At 45.7% G+C, this 20,309-nt stretch overlaps 1 protein-coding gene across 1 annotated transcript; it reads left to right on the top strand.

The window, feature by feature from the left end:
* The first annotated feature begins 10,581 nt into the window (after positions 1-10,581).
* On the top strand, positions 10,582-17,591 carry LOC140906013 (C-C chemokine receptor type 8-like). The gene is made up of 2 exons (XM_073329507.1): positions 10,582-10,647; positions 16,435-17,591. Exon 2 carries the CDS (start codon positions 16,443-16,445, stop codon positions 17,508-17,510), a length of 1,068 nt encoding a protein of 355 aa, XP_073185608.1. The 5' UTR covers positions 10,582-10,647; positions 16,435-16,442; the 3' UTR covers positions 17,511-17,591.
* The last annotated feature ends 2,718 nt before the right edge of the window (positions 17,592-20,309 follow it).

Below are 20,309 nucleotides of genomic sequence, written 5' to 3' on the forward strand. Positions count from 1 at the left end.
ACTGTTCAGTTGTAAACTTTTGAAAGAACCACCATAACCTTTTGTTCAGAATTATGAACAACCTCCATTCCCAAGGTGTTTGTAACTCTGAGGTTCTAGCCCCGGCCCCTCCCCTGCTGTTCTCCCTCCGCTGCAGCCTCAGCTTGCCCGCCACCAGCGCTCTGGCCCGTTGCTCCTGCTGGACAGTGCGGGCGGTGTGGCTGGCTCTGGCCAGTCAGTGGGGCTGCGAGCTCCTGCTGCTCTGAACAGCATGGTAAGGGGCCAGGGAGCAGGGGCGTTGAATAAGGGGCAGGGGGTCCCGAGGGCAGTCAGGGGATGGGGAGCAGGGGGCGGTTTGATAAGCGTGGGAGTCTCGGGGGGGCTGTCAGGGGGCGGGGATGTGGATAGAGGTTGGGGCAGTCAGGGGACAGGGAGCAATGGGGGTAGGATGGGGAGTCAGGTCCCGGGGGGGGGGGCGGTTAGGGGCAGGGGTGTGCATAGGGGTCAGGGCAGTCAGGGGACAGGGAGCCAGGAGGAGGTTGGATGGGGTGGAGGTTTGTGAGAGGCAGGGTCAGGGCACAGGGAACAGTTGGGGTTGGATAGGGGGTGGGGTCCGGGGGACAGTTAGGGGTGGGGGTCCCAGGAGGGGGTGGTCAGGGGACAAGGAGCAGGCGGGGTTGGATGGTTTGGGGGTTCTGAGGGGGGCAGTCAGGGGGTGAGAAGTGGGAGGGAGAGGATAGGGGGCAGGGGCCAGGCTGTTTGGGCAGGCACAGCCTTCCCTACCCAGCCCTCAATACAGTTTTGCAACCCCAATGTGGCCCTCGGGACAAAAAGTTTGCCCACCCCTGCTCTAAAGTCTTAAAGAGGGTACATACACATGGCTGGTAGAATCAGCATTTCAGTGGCATACTGAACATTCATCAAACACTGTATATGAGTGGTACTAAACCTTTAAAAAAGGAAGGGCCACTTTATTTATGTTTCTGTTTTGGTTCATCTCTGTCATCTCCTCTACTGTCTGTCTTTCTATTCTCTTTCCTTTCCCAGTTTATTAAAAAAATAGAAAGGCATTAAAAGTACACAGTCTATTTTTCCCTCATTTTTTGCTCCCCCATCCACATAGATCAGAAGGCTCCTCAGGGTGGTGGAACATACATTGGTGGCTCTTTGGTTTACTAAAACCAGCCATACCTTATACAGAAAACAAAACACGGATCAAATTTGTCTCTGAAATAACACTCAGCCACTCGATGTTACACAAAGTTTAATTTGGTTCAATAATTCAAAATTAGAAGCCATATTTTTCATTTTAAAATATCATTGCATTTCTTTCCCTGTGACAGAAGAAAACAGAGTAGGGACACAAACAGGAAACCACACATAGATAGATAGATTAGATAGATCACTGGAACAGTCAGTCTTGGAGAGAGACTCAAACATTTTAACATTTGGGTGTTTTCTTCAGCAACAAGTTATCTATTTTCCTCACAGTTTTTTACGTGAATTGCACAAAAAGCAAACAGTGAATACCAATAAAATAAATACAGATAATAATGTTTAAAAAGTAAAGTTGAATATGATAATATACTACTGCTATGTCCCCCCTTTTTAAAAAGGATTAAGTGACCATATTACTTTATCTCAACTTCTTAATATTAATATATTGTGATATAAAACTTACTGAGGACAATGCATTGTTCACCATGTTTGCTGATTGGATGGGGATGTAATGGGATTCCTGCATGTACTTCAAAGAGAAACAAAGCCCCCCATCCCCAAAGAGAGAGAGAAGCGTCACATAGACCAACACATGAGTGTTGGAATGCATCCGATGAAGTGAGCTGTAGCTCACGAAAGCTCATGCTCAAATAAATGGGTTAGTCTCTAAGGTGCCACAAGTCCTCCTTTTCTTTTTGCGAATACAGACTAACACGGCTGCCACTCTGAAACCTTCTCTGTAGACAGAGGGGAGAGGGTATATAAGATCTTGAAAAAGGGAAAGCAGCTGTGTGCAGCTCATAGCCTGTGTATGAAAGAGGCAAGCTCCTGCAAAAATTAAACACTGGTTGGGTGGCCAGAGACCACTCACCCCCACCTGCACCCCTCACCCTTTACCCCCCTTCTGTACCCCTTTCCTGCACCCACGCGGGGACACTGACCCGGAGTCATGGGAGAGCCGGTCCTTACTCCTTTCTCTCCCGCCTCCAGCCCCCAGGGGCAGGCCGGCTCTAGGTTTTTTGCCGCCCCAAGCAAAAAATTTGCTGCCCCACGCTCAGGCGGGGCTTGGGCTCACAGGCGGCGCTGGAAGCGGAGGGAGTGATGTCACCTTCTCTCAGCGCCTGCAGGGGCTTTACCCCCTCCCCCACCCAGCTGCACAGAGAAGCCCCAATATAAGGGGTGGCACAAGGCAGCGCAGCAGCCCGTGTGCAGATAAGGCAGCACAGCCCCGGCTCCCCGGCAGGACGTGCCCTCTCCTCCCCAGGTAGCGGCTGGGCCCTGGCAGCTCAGCATCCCGAGCCTGGGGCTTCCTCTTTCTGCTGTGGCTGGGGGCGCAGCGCCCTCATCCCGTCTAAGTGGCGCAGCTCTGAGAGCGCAACTGAGGAGGGGTGACTACAGGTCAATCAGGTTCAGCTGAGAAGGGGTTATCAGAGATCAATTAGGATCAGCTGAAAGGGAGTAACCTGAAGTCAATTGGGATCAGCTGATTCCAACTAAGGGCTGCCTGAGATCTTTTTAAAACCTTCCCTGTTCGGAGAAGAGGGGTGAGAGAGAGAGAGAAGAAATGGACTGCCCCTGTGCAGCCAAGAGGGACTGTTTTTCACCAAGCCTGTCTCACCAACGCTAAAACCAGCACAGGCTGATGAGACCAAGAGGGTGCCTTGCCACACCATTTTACATGGTATGCACAGGCATATCCCACACGTGAGCAGAGGGCCACCACTGTTGCTCGAGTGTTGTGGGAGAAATATTTTTCAATGTATATTTTTCAGACACTCTGACTAGGGAAGGGATTTTGAGGGTTGCCTCCTGAAGGAGGTGCAAAGGATGGCAGGAATTAAGAAGTTCAGAACAACATCTCACCACCCACAAGGTAACCCTCAGCCGGAGAGATTTAATCGGATTCTGTTGTATATGCTGGGGACTTTATGTCCAGAGCAAAAGGCAACCTGGAGCCAGCATGTAGCGTTTTTGGTGCATGCCCACAATGCCAAGAAGAACGAAGCTACAGGAGTCACCCCATATCTCTTGATGTTTGGGGAAGAGCCAAGATTACCCATAGACCTGTGCTTTGGGGTATCAGAGGATGGAGAAAGCTATGAGACACCTCTACAGTATGTTTCCTGACTAAGGGCTTGTCTACACTTACATTTTATAGCGCTCTAACTTGCTCCCTATCACCCCCCTGAGTGCAGCAAGTCTGAGCGCTTTAAAGCGCTAGTGTGGACAGGCTCTGAGCTAATCCCCTCATGGAGGTGGATTACCAGGAGCACTGGGAGAGCTCTCTCCCAGCACTCGCGCGTGACCACACTCGCACTTCAAAGCACTGCCAAGGGAAGTTATTACTGCTTGCTGTGTGCTCTACAATATCTGTGAGAGTAAGGGGGAGACGTTTATGGGAGGTTGAGGCAAATCGCCTGGTCGATGATTACATGCAGCCAGACACCAGGGTGATTAGAAGAGCACAGCAGGGTGGGCTGCGCATCAGAGAAGCTTTGAAAACCAGTTTCATGACTGGCCAGGCTACAGTGTGACACTTCTGTTTGTTTCTCCTTGATGAAAACCTGCCCCCTTGGTTCACTCTACTTCCCTGTAAGCCAACCGCCCTTCCCTCCCCGCTTTGATCACCACTTGTAGAGGCAATAAAGTCACTGTTGTTTCAAATTCATGCATTCTTTATTAATTCGTCACACAAATGAGGGGATAACTGCCAAGGTAGCCCAGGAGGGGTGGGGAGGACCGAAGGACAAGGCCACACTACACTTCAAAACTTATTGAATGCCAGCCTTCTGTTGCTTGGGCAATCCTCCTGGGTGGAGTGGTTGGGTGCTTGGAGCCTCCCACTGCGTTCTTGGATGTCTGGGTGAGGAGGCTACAGAACTTGGGGAGGAGGGCGGTTGGTTACACAAGGGCTGCAGCAACAGTCTTTTCTGCTGCCTTTCCTGCACCTCAACCATACACCGGAGCATATCAGTTTGATCCTCCAGTAGCCTCAGCATTGCATCCTGCCTCCTCTCATCACGCTGACGCCACCTCTCCTCTCGCTCGTCCCTCCTGTCCTCTCACTCATCCCTCCTGTCCTCGCGTTCATTTTGTGCTTTCCTAGACTCTGACATTGTCTCCCTCAACACATTGTGCTGGGCTCTTTCAGCGTGGGAGGCCTGCATGAGATCAGAGAACATTTCATCATGAGTGCGGTTTTTTTGGCTTCTAATCTTCGATAGCCTCTGGGATGGAGATGATAGGGGGAGCGCTGAAACATTTGCAGCTGCAGGAGGGAAAAAAGGGAGATTAGTCTTTAAAAAGAGACATTTTAGAGAACAATGGGTAGACTCTTTCATGGTGAACCAAGCTGTTAACATTACATAGCACATGTACTTTCTTTACAAGGTCACATTTTGCCTCTTATATCGAGGGCCTGCCGATATGGTGTGAGAGATTACACACGCAGGGTTGGCGGGCAACAGACTTCGGCTTGCAGGCAGACATGATAAGCCATAGTCTTATGGCTTCTTTAACCTTCCTAACATGTGGGAATGGTTTCAAACAGCAGCACCCCCATTTCACATACCAAGCACCCATTGGGTTGGCCCTTTAAAGTGGGTTGGCCATTTAAATGGTGGGGCTGTGGTTTTTGGGTTAATGTGCAGCACAAACCCAACTAAACCCCACCGCCTCCCCCCCCGCCACAATTCTCTGGGGTGATCGCTTCACCCTCCCCCTCCGCGTGGCTAACAGCGGGGATGATTTCTGTTCAGCCACAGGCAAACAGCCCAGCCAGAATGGCCACCTCTAAATGTCCCCTTAATAAAATTCCCCTATTTCAACCAGGTGACCATTAATGATAGCACTCTCCTGAGGGTAACATAGAGAGATAAAGAACAGATGTTGCTTGAATGCCAGCAAACACCGGGACCATATACTGCCGTGCTTTGTAATGCAATGATTCCAGACTACGTGCTGCTGGCCTGCCGTGGTAAAGTGTCCTACCATGGAGGACGAAATAAGGCTGCCCTCCCCAGAAACCTTTTGCAAAGACTTTGGGAATACCTCCAGGAGAGCTTCATTGAGATGTCCCTGGAGGATTTCCACTCCATCCCCAGACACGTTAACAGAGTTTTCCAGTAGCTGTACTGGCTGAAATGTATCCCAAGTCTTCAGGGCAAATTAATCATTAAATATGCTTGCTTTTAAACCGTGTATTATATTTACAAAGGTACACTCACCAGAGGTCCCTTCTCTGCCTTCTAGGTCCGGGAGCACGCCTTTGGTGGGTTGCGGGCCTTTTCCTATCTACCTGGCCAGTGCATCTGAGTTGAGAGTGCTGTCCAGAGCTGTCACAATGGAGCACTCTAGGATAGCTCCTGGAGGCCAATACCATTGAATTGCATCCACACTACCCCAAATTGGACCCAGCAAGGTCGATTTCAGTGCTAATCCACTTGTCGGGGAGGAGTACAGAAATGGGTTTAAAGAGCCCTTAAAGTCTGAAAAAATGGCTTCATAGTGTGGACGGGTGCAGGGCTAAACCGATCTAACGCTGCTAAATCTGACCTAAACTCGTAGTGTAGACCAGGGCTAAGAGACTGATGTGCAGAGGTCACAGCAGAGAGGCAGGTGGCAGCAAAGGTGACTGACAGTTGGTGAACGAGTGGCTGGTACAGCAGAGAGGCACGATGAGCGGCCAGCAGGGTGGCTGGCAGAGAGAGGCGGCGAGAGAGTGTCCGAGCAGCGGAGCAAGTAAGGTACCTCTTTGCCCCACCCAGGAGGGAGGTGAACTCTGCAGACGCACCTCTGAACTCTGGGTCTGCACTGGCCAAGGACAGCAACTTTGAGTGGGGTGCAGAGAAGGGTTGGGCACATGAAAGGGACTTTTGGGTTGCTGGACTTAAGAACCTGTGGGGAAAAGTACTCTGCCCAACCTACTTGGGGGGTGGGTCTTTTACTCATGGTTTATGTTTATGAACCCTGTTTGCAGTGTTTTCCCAAATTAACACGAGTTACTTCCCTCCTTTTATTAAAAGTTTCTTTTCTACACTCAGATTCTGCTTGCGAGTGGGGAAGTATTGCCTCTCAGAGGCGCCCAGGGGTGGTATGTAAATTTCCCAGGTAACTCAGTGAGGGCTCGAGCCAGTTCTGTGTTGTATCAATGGAAAGAACCCCTTAGATATTGAACCCAGCCCTGGTTGCTTCTGGCTTCACCTGGCAGAAGGGTAATTCCATAAGTTCCTTTTCATAACAACAGGCATAATTACCCATCATGCCGCCCGAAGGCCAAGGTAGATGGCAGCAATATTGATGCTTCTGTTTCACCCACCCCAGTCACAGATTCGGCCAAGTTCATAGGCGTCCACCTACACAGCCTGGGACTTTTTGCTTGGGCAGACGGAATACTGAACATAACCCTGACCTCTGTTTTCTGAGGAAAGACAATTACAAGGTACTTCTGCGAGCTTCACGAATAGTGCTTGGAAACTTTCCTTGCAGCTAACACTGCCCTATTATTCTACATGTTGGCTTTGGAGTTCTGCTGACTAAATCAACGCTTGAAACCGCACTGGAATTTCCGCAAAGTGAACTGGGTTGCATATACCGTAGAAACTGAAGACAGGATACATCGTATTAAGCCGATCTCAGAAAACTATGACTGTCTTGTTCACCTTCTTATTAAAACTGCCATAAAATACGTTCTGTGGCTATCGCAAGGTCTCTTCTCCTTGCTGGCAGCTGAATACAGAAGTACCCTGCAATGAGCCTGAGAAGAGCGGTGATCCAGACACAGCAAAAGCACTAGCAGTCATTGAATTCTGCCCACCTGAAGAGATGGAACAAGTAGAGCCCTGGAAATCCATGGTTATCTGCATCCGAAGCCATTGTATTTGTTCACCACATTTGCGGATCGTGGATTGGATGTGAATATAATGAGATTCCTATGTCATTCCTGGGGGAATTCTGTGGGATCACATGCCCACAGATTTCAGAGTAACAGCCGTGTTAGTCTGTCTCTGCAAAAAGAAAAGGAGTACTTGTGGCACCTTAGAGACTAACCAATTTATTTGAGCATGAGCTTTCGTGAGCTACAGCTCACTTCCCGCAGAAAACGCCTCCCTCCCCCTGCAGAATTCCTGTGCTTCCCTGCAGAAAACAGCAGTGAAGCAAAGGGAAGCCACACGGGGAGAGGAGATGACCACGGGTGCAGTTTTTCTGGGGGGATTGCCCCCCCAGTAGAGGTGAGGCATGGAAGGCCACATTAAGTTACATGCCACTGCCCACCTCCTCATGTCTGCAAGCACAGAACTGCCCAGCTGAAGGAGGCTGTGTCTTGGCTTCACTAACTCTGCAGCTGAATGCCACCTTCTGAGTCCTAGAGCCAGTCATGGTCCCCTTCTGTGTGCTGGGAGCCTTCCTGTTTTATGTGCAACAATGAGTGCCAGCAGTGGGGCTGGGTAAGGGAGGGAGGGGGAACGGGGAGTGGACGGGGGTGGGGGGAAAAGGCAGTGTGGAAGGAAGGGAGGTGGATTAGGGCAGGGGAGGGGAATGTGTGAGTGAGGAGAGGGTGATGGGCAGCTGGGAGGGGATGAGATGGGAAAGAAAAGGGGACAGGGGAATCGTGAGGGGAAGTGGGAGCCCAGCATGCAGTATCCCCTTGGCAGCAGCTGGGGCTCCCCCTTTAAGCAGGCCCATCAAATCTTCACCCTGACAAGCCCTACCCGCCTACACCTGGACCCCCCAGACAAGCCCCCCACACCCATACCCCCACCCCATTGAGCCCCAACCAGCTTCAGCTGGACCCCCACCCCATCAAGCCCCATCTCCCCACACACAGACAGCCCCTGCTGAGCCCCAACCACCTTCATCTGGATCACCTACAGAATCCCATTGCCCCTGCACCCGGAACCCCCATGCGAGCCCCTGTGCATCCAGATCTCCCACTGAGCCACCCGCATCCAGATTGCTCCCCACAGAAACCTCTCACCCCACACAACCCCCCTCCACACTTGGGGATCCTGCTGGGCTGAGCCTGCCCACCCACACCTAGTGTGCCTGGTGCAGAGGGGCAGGGCCCCAGGGTGTTTTCTGGGGCAGGCCTGGCCCTTGCACTGTGTCAGAATCAGGTGCAGTCTCACTGCTGAGTCCCTGTACCATGGGAGGTGGGGGCTTCAGGGTGATCTCCCACCTCAGTGCAACCAGTGGCCTGTGCTCCCTACTACCATGCTGGAGCCACATTTATTTATTGGCAAATAAAATTTGCAGAATTTTAAAATATTGTGTGAATAATTGTTAATTTTTTGGAGCAGAATTCCCCCAGGAGTATTATACACACTGGGAGCTGCTGCTGATTACTGCTAGGAAGCCAGAAGCTGCTGCTGAGAGCCTGCAGGGGCTTTCATAGAATCATAGAATATCTGGGTTGGAAGGGACCTCAGGAGGTCATCTAGTCCAACCCCCTCCTCAAAGCAGGACCAATCCCCAACTAAATCATCCCAGCCAGGGCTTTGTCAAGCCTGACCTTAAAAACCGCAAAGGAAGATTCCACCACCCCCCTAGGTAACACATTCCAGTGCTTCACCACCCTCCTAGTGAAAAAGCTTTCCTAATATCCAACCTAAACCTCCCCCACTGCAACTTGAGACCATTACGCCTTGTTCTGTCATCTGCTACCACTGAGAACAGTCTAGATCCATCCTCTTTGGAACCCCCTTTCAGGTAGTTGAAAGCAGCTATCAAATCCCCCCTCGTTCTTCTCTTCTGCAGACTAAACAATCCCCGTTCCCTCAGCCTCTCCTCATAAATCATATGTTTCAGTCCCCCGTTCATCGAGCAGGGAACTTCAGAGGTGGTTGGTGGCTTCACTGTAGCCGGGGAGAGACTATTGCTGTGCCTGGAGCTGCCTGAGGTGGGCCTGCAGTGAAGGAACTGTGAATACCCCCACACTCTTGTTTGGGAAAGTACTTGCAAGGGAAGGGGCACAGCAGAGAGACTGAGTTTGAGGACAGGCAGAGTGATCGTCCCATTGAACCAGGACCCAGAGCTGCTGACATTTGATGGGGCCAGCTCCAGTCATCAGAGGGGTTGTGCAGCTTGTTGCCTTGGCTGGGCTGATACACAGAACCACCAGAGTGCTGTCTGCAGCTGCAGATCTTGAAGCGCTCTCACGCAAGCGTCTAGGACGCTGAAATCCAGAGGAGTGTACGCTCCAGGGTGGGGTAAATGGTGGCAGTGTAAATCCCAGTTAGGTAAATTTCATTTATCACTGTATGCTGTATTTGTTATTTGATTTTATTCAACTGCTCCCTGTGGATTTAAATTAGTGGTGACATTTAATTTTAGTCTGTTATACCCTGTTTCTTTAAGTTGTTAAGCAAAGCTGTGAAAACTCTAATTTAAGTACCTTGGATGTATATTATTTATAATTGGTATTTTTTGAGTTAGACCCATGTCACACATTATTATTATTAGAATAGGCTTATTCTTGGAGGTTCCCAAGGCGTGCCATTGAGTGTGTACAGGAGTCAGCCTGGTGGAGGCACTGCCAATTTTAACTTCCTTTAGTAGTAAAAGGACTGCCGCAGAGGGGTGGATAGAGGATACCTGCCTATCCAACATCACCACTGGGATACCCAGGATCTCCTTTAATGTCAACAACATCAGGCACCCAGGCACACAAGTGAGTGTTGTCTGGTCCCGAGTAACCCAGGGAGGAAAGGGGGAGTTACACATGCTTCCACCGGGAGAACAGACTTCCTGTCCCTCGCACTATCTGGACTATTTAGAGTATCATCAGCTTCAGTTACCTCTTTATTAGCACCTCACACTTGGCAATGCAGATAATCCCTTCATCTCGTCGGGGGCGGGGGGTGGGAGGGTGGGGAGAGGGCTGAGGGGAGGCTCTGTGATCTTTAAAAAACCCAAGCAGCTTGCCAGAGGAACTAGTACTCATGGTATTTTCTTTCTCAGCATCACCGGTAGCAGCTCAGTCTTGGAGCCCAGCACCAAATATTGGGCTCTGCCTCCCTTTAATGGAATGGGCAGGGACAGCAGAGCTCCTGAGGAGACTGTTGGGTGGGGGAAAAGGGTGGAATAGAGGGAACCACAGAGGTTACGGGCCAGCACCTTGTGGGCATCATTTACACCTGCGGAAACTGAGTTAAAACACTACTGTCCATGACGTTTCTGAGGTTGCCTAATGAGCAAAATTATCTGACAGATCTTAAAGAGATTGAGGTGTGATTCTAAGGTGAACACTCACATTCTTTAGTCAGATCGGTACAGTATTTATATACTCACTGCTGAAGAGTAAAAGATAATTTATTTGGATAGCTGTTATCCCAATTCTATAGCTGTGGTACTCAAGTAATAGACGAAGGAAGAAGACTTTATCATTTTTAATTGTGAAGATAAGGAGCTCACTTATGAAGCGGCACTGAAACAGAAACCTCAATAGTGAAGGTAAGTATGCATGGTGGGGGAGGGGGGCACAAAAAATTACAGCCAGCTGTCTAATAATTCATGTATTCTCTTCAGTGTGGATAATGCAAGTGGCACAATGTACCCAAAGTACCAGAAAAGGAGTAAGAGTCAGAATATTTTGTGAAGTTAAAATTGCAAACATAAAATGATAGCTCATTACGGTTAAGAGAAAGCTCACAGATACCGTTTGATCGCACGGGTAGCTGGATGCCTTATGTGCTGTTTTCTATCAGGTTTCAGTAATGTGGGAGGCAGGTTACTGGAACGATGGACAAGTGGCTTGATCTGCTGTGGCAAATGCTATGACCATCCTTTGATCAAGGCTGTGCTTAATTTATTCAGTGCTATGGCTACTTCATGTGATTTAGTGCATTGCTGGTGCAGAGAGAGAGTAAGGGTGTGTCTGAACATATTCAAATACGTGTGTGCTTAACTTGGGTTAGCTAATTCACGTTAGCTAACTCGGGACCAAACAGCAGTGAATACCCCTTGAACTTGAGCTGCTAACACAAGTTGCTGTGTCTTCTCTGCTCTTTTAATCCAGGTGAGCTAACCCAAGCAAAGAACACAACACACCTTTTATTTGTAGTGTCGCCATACTCTAAAATTGAATGTTTGAGTGGTTTGGCTAATCTTTAATAAGAATTGTCTTTAATTGAAGCTAGGGCTGCTGGTATGCAAGAAAGGACATCCAATCTCTCACAATATTCTTTAGGTTTCAGAGTGGTAGCTGTGTTAGTCTGTATCAGCAAAAATAAAGAGGAGTCCTTGTGGCAGATACAGACAGACAATGCCCAGATAAATTTGTTAGTCTCTAAGGTACCACCAGAAATGTTTTTTAGAAGTTTCTCACTGGCGCTGATGGGTGTTTATTAGCATTTTAGCACGTTCTCCATTGGATGCCTGAGAACTCCTTGTGTAAACATCTCTGCACTGAGATGTGACTACCTTCCTTCTGTGCAGCCAATCTACAGTAAAGTGTTGGTGTAATATGGGACTTTTTGATCAAAATTTTCAAAAGCATTTGCTAATCTTGGGCGCCTCCCTTTTGAGATGTCCTGTGACAGGGACGCAGCCCTGTGCTTCTGTCCTCTCCTACTGGCTCTAAAACCTCTGGTTTGTAAACACCACCCTTTATAGTCCCATGCAGCAACTGTCTTTACAGTGACATACCAGCATCAGGACCCTTTGTCATAGAGGGGAGAGATCTATCCACTAAGGGATCCCCTTTTACCTTGGTTTTGCTAGCATTTCCCTCCCTCCCCTTGCACTTTCTTCCTGTGTGCCTTTCTACTCTTCTAGTTAATGGGGTTAACTAGCAGCTTAACTCTCCCCAGTGCAGACTGATCTCGTGATTAGCCCGAGCTTCCCTCAATCAGGCCCTTCTCCAAGGAAATTAATTGGACTTACAGTGACCAGAGTGCTGGTTCAGCTGCTCGTTCTCACACTGTCCCAAACCTCCCCCTTGTATGGCAGAAAAGTTCCTCCTTCCCTGGGTTCTTACTCCTTTACTGGATGTGATACTCTCCTGGTGTTGTTCTTTGCCCCCAGGGTGGTCCTCCATGGTCCCCTGATGGGGTTTACTCATTCTCCACCTGCAAAAACCACAATTGGTTTTCTGTCTCAGCCCATAGGTCTTCATGCCAGGGGCAACCCAGTGGGATACTCTCCCTACTCTTGCTCCCTTTGTTTTGTGGCAGGGTTGTTGGCACCCCTCACCCTCCTGGTTACCCAGGATCTCCAGTTCTCCCAGGCTTCCAAACTGCTCCTGCTGTCCCTCCTCCCATCGTTCGGGTGGCGGGGTTCCAGTGATTGCCTAGCCCCCGCCAGTGACCTCTGGTTGTCCTTATCCTGCAAGGCTAATTCTATCCTTTCTTCCTTCTCCCCCACTTTCTCTAGGGGTCCTCCCTTCCCTTTCTACCTGGCTAATGTTTCTCTGTCTAATGTTTTTCCACTCCCCCTACCCCCCATGTCTAGCTTTGGCTTCCGCTTCCACAATGATTTTATTTTTTTCCAACCGGGGCCCCAGATCCCCGTCTGATTCCCTAATGGGAAGGGGCTCCAGTCAGTGCCTAGTGAAACAGGATGGAATATGGTCATCACTACCCCAACCCCATTCCATCTAAACTTCCCCATAACTTCCAGAGGTACCTCGGCCACACGGCCATCCCTAGCTATTCTGGGGCCCAACACAGCATTCACCGGCATTTGCCAGTGACTGCAGGCCCGCATGCTGCAGAGCTCAGGGGAGTGGGGGCAGGGCTGTGGCGGAGCAGGGGCAAGAAGAGGCAGGGCTGGGGTGGGGAAGAGGTGGGGCGGGGCAGAGAAGGGGCGTGGGCCATGGGGAAGAGGTGGAGCAGAGGCTGGAGCAGCACGCAGCTGCGCAGAGCACCAGAAAATTTGGTGCCCCAAATTTCCTGGGGCCCTACACAGCTACGTACTTTGTGTCTAGGTGAGGACGGCCCTGCTCGGCCATGGGGCAGAGTTTCTTATCTCCATGGATGCATTCGAGCCACAACCTTTCCCCCTGGAGTATCTAATGAAACCCAAAAGCTAGCCAAATATTTTCAAACCTCAAAAAAGCTTTGATTTGGTTTAGGTATTGTATGAGGGCATGTGACCGGAGTCCCAGGGGGAGCCAGCTGAGGTCACTCAATTAGGGTGAACTGCAAAGAATGGGGCAGACAATCCCCAAAGTTGGTGGATATTCTAATACTTAGATTTACCAAGTCAGCACTAAACAGCTTCTATAATACCTCACTGGCTACCCAGCAGCCAACAACACAGTTCCCTTAAAGCAACCCAGCCTCAGGCCTTCACCTAGTTACCCAAGTCAAACATGATGAAGATTAATGAAAATCTTATTTCTAGGCTGTCAAGCGATTTAAAAAAATTAATCGCGATTAATCACGTTGTTAAACCATAATGGAATACAATTTATCTAAATATTTTGGATGTTTTCTACATTTTCAAATAAACTGATTTCAATTACAACACAGAATGCAAAGTGTACAGTGCTCACTTTATAATTATTTTTATTACAAATATTTGCACTGTAAAAAACAAATGAAATAGTATTTTTCAATTCACCTCATACAAGTACTGTAGTGCAATTTCTTTATCATGAAAGTTGAACTTACAAATGTAGAATTATGTACAAAAAATAACTGCATTGAAAAATAAAACAATGTAAAACTTTAGAGCCTACAAGTCCACTCAGTCCTACTTCAGCTAATCACTCAGCCAAACAAACTTGGTTACAATTTGAAGGAGATAATCCTGCCCACTTCTTGTTTACCGTGTCACCTGAAAGTGAGAACAGGAGTTTGCATGGCACTGTTATAGCTGACGTCGCAAGATATTTACGTACCAGATGTGCTAAAGGTTCATTTGTCCCCTCAACCACCATTCCACAGGACATGCGTCAATGCTGATGATGGGTTCTGCTTGATAATGATCCTGCTCAATAACAATCCAAAGCAGAGCGGATGGACGTATGTTCATTTTTATCATCTGAGTCAGATGCCACCAGCAGAAGGTTGATTTTCTTTTTTGGTGGTCAGGTTATGTAGTTTCCGCATCAGAGTGTTGCTCTTTTCAGAGTTCTGAAAGCATGCTCTATGCCTCGTCCCCCTCAGATTTTAGAAGGCACTTCTGATTCTTAAACCTTGGGTCGAGTGCTCTAGCTATTTTTAGAAATCTCACATTGGTATCTTCTTTGTCTTTTGTCAGATCTGTTGTGAAAGCGTTCTTAAAATGAACAACATGTGCTGGGTCATCATCCGAGACTGCTATAACATATATAACAAAAATATGGCAGAATGCAGGTAAACCAGAGCCGAAGACACACAATTCTCCCCCAAGGAGTTCAGTCACAAATTTAATTAAGGTATTATTTTTTAATGAGCATCATCAGCATGGAAACATATCCTCTGGAATGGTGGCTGAAGGAAGAAGGGACATATGAATGTTTAGCATATCTGGCACACAAATACCTTGCAACACCGGCAACAAAAATGCCATGTGAATGCCTGTTCTCACTTTCAGGTGACATTGTAAATAAGAAGCAGACAGCAGCATCTCCTGTAAATGTAAACAAACTTGTTTGTCTTAGCAATTGGCTGAACAAGAAGTAGGACTGAGTGCACTTCTAGGCTCTAAAGTTTTACATTATTTTGTTTTTGAAAGCAGTTATGTAACAAAAAAATCTACATTTGTTTTTCTTAGTGATTGGCTGAACAAGAAGTAGGACTGAGTGGACTTGTAGGATCTAATGTTTTAATTGTTTTGTTTTTCAATGCAGTTATTTTTTGTACATAATTCTTACAGTTGTAAGTTACACTTTCATTATAAAGAAGATTGCACTAGAGTACTTGTATGAGGTGAATTGAAAAATACTATTTCTTTTGTTTAATTTTTACAGTTCAAATATTTGTAATAAAAAGAATAATATAAAGTGAGCACTGTACACTTTGTATTCTGTGTTGTAATAGAAATCTATATATTTGAAAATGTAGAAAAATATCCAAAAATATTTAATACATTTCAATTGGTGTTCTATTGTTTAACAGTGCGATTAATCACGATTAATTTCTTTTAGCTAATCGCATGAGTTAACTGCAATTAATTGACAGCCCTACTTATTTCATCATGTAAAAAAGTTTTACCAACCCTATAGGATTGGATACATTACCTCCAGGTTAATGAATATTCCAGATATTACCCAAATACACACAGCCAATCCTTATTAACTAAACTAAAATTTATTTAAAAAGAAAAGAGAGAGAGAGAGTATAGTTAAAAGATCAATATACATACAGACATGAGTTCAATACTTGAGGTTCAGATTCATAGCAGAGATGGTAAGCTTTATAGCTGCAAAAAGTTCTTTTAGATTTTAGTCCATAGGTTATAGTCCAATGTCCAGTATTATATTCAGGGCGGACTAATCAGCACTGGGATCTCAATCTTGTGGCTTAAGCTTTCCCTGCGTTCAAGCATCAAGCAGATCTGAGATGACATGATCAGGACTCGAGGGTCTTTTTATACAGTGTCCTAGCATCCACTTGACCATACAGTCCTGGGCAAACAATAGGCTTTTGATGTAACCTTCTGCTTCCTAAACACCACCAGTAATTAGTTACACAAATTAACATAGGGCAATTTATTCATTTAGACAGTCTATCACAAACTTCAGAGACATATAGACAATGACATTACTTCACCCAAGATTCATCTAAATGTTCATATTCCCTTTTGATCTCTGAATCCATAGCTATAGTGACAGACAGGAACTGTCCGTTTACATGGCTAACATTTATGAGTACACATATACAATTAGTATCACCCCTAACTTTAACAAGATAGGCTAGAACTTTGCAATGCAAACCTATCTAGCATCGAATGGCCTTAATTATCATTTCTAACATGTCTCTACAGGCTAATGCTGGGTTAATTAGCCTGCAGGATGCTTAACCCTTTCCAGCCATGTGTTACACTCTTTATAAGATTTGTTGCAAGTATATAACCATGGTAGAAATAATGATTTGCATGATTATATTTCAATTAGATAACATCACAGGGCAAAAAGTGTTCTTTTACCTGAACAGGTTAGCCTGCCCTCAGAATCAAATTCTACCCCTTTACAGCCTGTGCAACCCTGTTGACTTCAGTGGGGTTATGTGGGGTATCAGGGCAGAATTGTGCCTAGATACTAACTAAAAAATAGGATTGTTGGATCGTATTAAATTCTGTGTTCTTAAATAGGTCACCTCATGATGAATTATTCAACTGAGTCAAATCTTCTCTCCACTTTTTATGATGATTATTATCCTGAGTTGGGCTCCGTCTGCAGCACACAGAATATCAAGATCTTTGGATCAGTATTTTTTCCATTTCTTTACTGTGTGGTGTTCGTGTTCGGCCTGGTGGGAAACAGCTTGGTCATTTGCGTTCTGATAGTTTGCAAGAAACTGACCAACATGACTGATGTTTATTTGCTGAACCTTGCCATCTCTGACCTGCTTTTTGTTTTATCCCTCCCTTTCCTGGCTCATTATGCTTCAGACCAATGGACTTTTGGAAATGCAATGTGTAAAACAATATGTGGAGTTTACTACATTGGCTTCTACAGCAGCATATTCTTCATAACCCTCATGAGCATAGACAGGTATTTAGCTATCGTCCATGCTGTGTATGCTCGGAGAGTTCGAACAACCATGCTCAGCATTGTTATAAGCCTTGCCGTTTGGTCAGTGGCCATTTTAGCTTCAATACCAAATATTTTCTTTATCCAAGAACTGAATGAAGATGGCATTATGAAGTGTGCTCCTTATTACCAGGATAATAGGGCTGCTTGGAAACTTGTAACCAATTCTAAAGTCAATGTTTTGGGTCTCTTGATCCCGCTTGGCATTCTCATTTTCTGCTACTCCCACATCTTGAAAAATCTGCAGAGATGCATGAACCGAAACAAGTATAAAGCAATGAAGCTGGTTTTCGTTGTTGTGGTTGTGTTTTTCCTCTTCTGGGCACCCTTCAACATTGCACTTTTTCTAGACTCTTTGCGAAGCCTGCACATCATAGATGACTGCGAGACAAGCAAAAGCCTAGACCTGGCCCTGCAGGTGACTGAAACCATCTCCTTCATCCACTGCTGCCTGAACCCAGTGATCTATGCTTTTGTGGGTGAAAAGTTCAAGAAATACCTTCAGGAAATACTCAGAAAGCATGCAAGATTCTTATTGATTTGCAAAGACCACAATGTCTTTCAGAGTCACTATAGTACCTCTCTCATGCGCACCCAGTCCTCACATTCTTCTGTGATTGACCCTGTCATGTAAAATAGAATGGGGCAAACACAACCATTCAAGCATGCATTTGTTGTGTTATAAGTATCAGTGACTTTGAAAGCAAATACTCCAGGCAGCTCAGTAAATACATTACTTCACATTGTAGTTGGGAGGACTTAGCTTTCAATTAAAGCTCTCTATTACCCTAGTAATGACTGTGGTATTAAAGCTCAGATAATGTTATAATTTTAGTGTCCTTAAATATATCAATTTTAGCTTCATATATATAATATGCTACCTTACAAGGAGAACCAGGCTGTTATCAATATTATTATTTTTAATCCTAACCCTCACTCAAGTGCTCAGGGACCTATGGACATGTATAAGACATGTAACTATCAACCTAATTTCTGAGCTTGGTTTTGTAGTATAATTCCAATTATCCAAATTCCCTTTATCCAAATATCCTAATTACCCAAATCTACAGTATGTCCATCTGGTAGCCCTATGTTAGTTCATCACACACACAACTTCTCAATTAGCCTCTTTGCATCTGTAAGCTCTAATCAACAGATTTGTATTTTGTATAGCAGGTCTCAATAAAGTTATTTTTTTACTCTTTTTAATAAAGTACAAAGTATGATGCTAACATTACCATTACTCCCTCTGTTCCTCGTATTTCTGTATCAGTGACACTGCTCCTCAAAATAGCACTTCCATTTATCCTAACACCTGGTTAGTCAAAAGATTGAGATGTTCCCCAAACAACTGGAATTTAACAGTAATGTATGTTGTCAGTGGTGGTTAAAAAAAAAGTTTCCTGATGTATACTGCTTTTTTTCTGGTTGTGTTGAATAACCCCTGTCATAAATATAAAGGGAAGGGTAAACACCTTTAAAATCCCTCCTGGCCAGAGGAAAAGCCCTTTCACCTGTAAAGGGTTAAGAAGCTAGGGTAACTTCGCTGGCACCTGAACAAAATGACCAATGAGGAGACAAGATACTTTCAAAGCTGGAGCGGGGGAGGAACAAAGGGTCTGGGTCTGTCTTTGTGATGCTTTTGCCGGAGACAGAACAGGAATGGAGTCTTAGAATTTAGTAAGTAATCTAGCTAGATATGTGTGAGATTATGATTTCTTTCAATGGCTGAGGAAATAAGATGTGCTGAATGGAATGGATATTCCTGTTTTTGTGTCTTTTTGTAACTTAAGGTTTTGCCTAGAGGGATTCTCTATGTTTTGAATCTAATTACCCTGTAAGGTATTTACAATCCTGATTTTATAGAGGTGATTCTTTTTACTTCTATTAAAATTCTTCTTTTAAGAAACTGAATGTTTTTCATTGTTCTTAAGATCCAAGGGTTTGGGTCTGTGGTCACCTATGCAAATTGGTGAGGATTTTTATCAAACCTTCCCCAGGAAGAGGGGTGCAAGGTTTTGGTGAGGATTTTGGGGGGAAAGACGTTTCCAAACAACTCTTTCCCAGTAACTGGTTAAATGTTTGGTGGTGGCAGCGAAAGTCCAAGGGCAAAGGGTAAAATAGTTTATACCTTGGGGAAGTTTTAACTTAAGCTGGTAAAAGTAAGCTTAGGAGGTTTTCATGCAGGTCCCCACATCTGTATCCTAGAGTTCAGAGTGGGGAAGGAACCTTGACAGCCCCCATTCTTAAACATGAACAATAGAAACAGAGTTACAAACACCAAAGTTATGAACTGACTGTTCAACCATACACCTCATTTGGAATCAGAAGTATGCAATAAGGCAGAAGCAGAGACAAAAAATATAAAATAAAAAGCAAATAAAGCACAGTACTGTATTAAACGTAAACTACTAAAAACAGTAAAGTTTTTAAAAAAAGATTTGACAAGGCAAGGAAAATGTTTCTTTGCTTGTTTCATTTAAATTAAGATGGTTAATAGCAGAATTTTTCTTCTGCATAGTAAAGTTTCAAAGCTGTATTAAGTCAATGTTCAGTTGTAATCTTTTGAAAGAACAACCATAATGTTTTGTTCAGTGTTCCGAGCACTTCAGAGTTACGAACAACCTCCATTCCTGAGGTGTTTGTAACTCTGAGGTTCTACCATATTTAATACTATGTACTTGCTTTAAACACATGGGTAATGGAAGTATGCTTACTCCTCAGATTAATTATTACTTGTGAATAGTTTAATCTACATTCTTGAGACAACTTGTATGAGTAAAGGTTTCCAGGAATTTGCTCTAACTGAGAAGACAAGGAGGAGTATATCTAAGGATATGTCTACACAACAAAGAAAACCCCATGGCTGAGACTGGGGCTCGCAGAGCTCAGGCTGTGGGGCTGTGTCATTGCTGACTAGATTTCTGGGCTTGCACTGGAGACTGAGCTCTAGGACCTTCCCATCCCGCAGGGTCCTAGAGCATGGGCTCCAGCCTGAGCCTGAAAGTCTATACAGCAATGAAACAGCCCTTCAACCCAAGCTCTGCAAGCCTGAGTCAGTTAGTACAGGCTATTGCTGGGTGGACATATCCTAAAGCTCTAAAGCCTTAAATATGGTACTTATGGCTGGTAGAATCAGCATTTCAGTGGCATACTGAACATGCAGTACACACTCTTTATCAGTGGTACTAAACCTTTAAAAAAGGTAGGGCCACTTTATTTATGTTTCTGTTTTAGTTCATCTGTGTCATCTCCTGTTCTGTCTTTCTATTTTCTTTCCTTTCCCAGTTTATTAAAAAATAGACTGTGTACTTTTAATGCCTTTCTATTTTTTCCTCATTTTTTGCTCCCCCAGCCCCATAGATCAGAAGGCACCTCAAGTTGCCGATCAGATGCGGATATAATGAGGTTCCTGCGTGTACTTCAAAGAGAC

Source organism: Lepidochelys kempii, chromosome 2 (assembly GCF_965140265.1).
Source record: "Lepidochelys kempii isolate rLepKem1 chromosome 2, rLepKem1.hap2, whole genome shotgun sequence".
Classification (NCBI taxonomy): Eukaryota; Metazoa; Chordata; order Testudines; family Cheloniidae; genus Lepidochelys; species Lepidochelys kempii.

What these genes read in the sequence shown, in the direction of transcription:
- LOC140906013 (XM_073329507.1), top strand. Translation starts at nt 16,443, where the DNA reads ATGATGAATTATTCAACTGAGTCAAATCTTCTCTCCACTTTTTATGAT.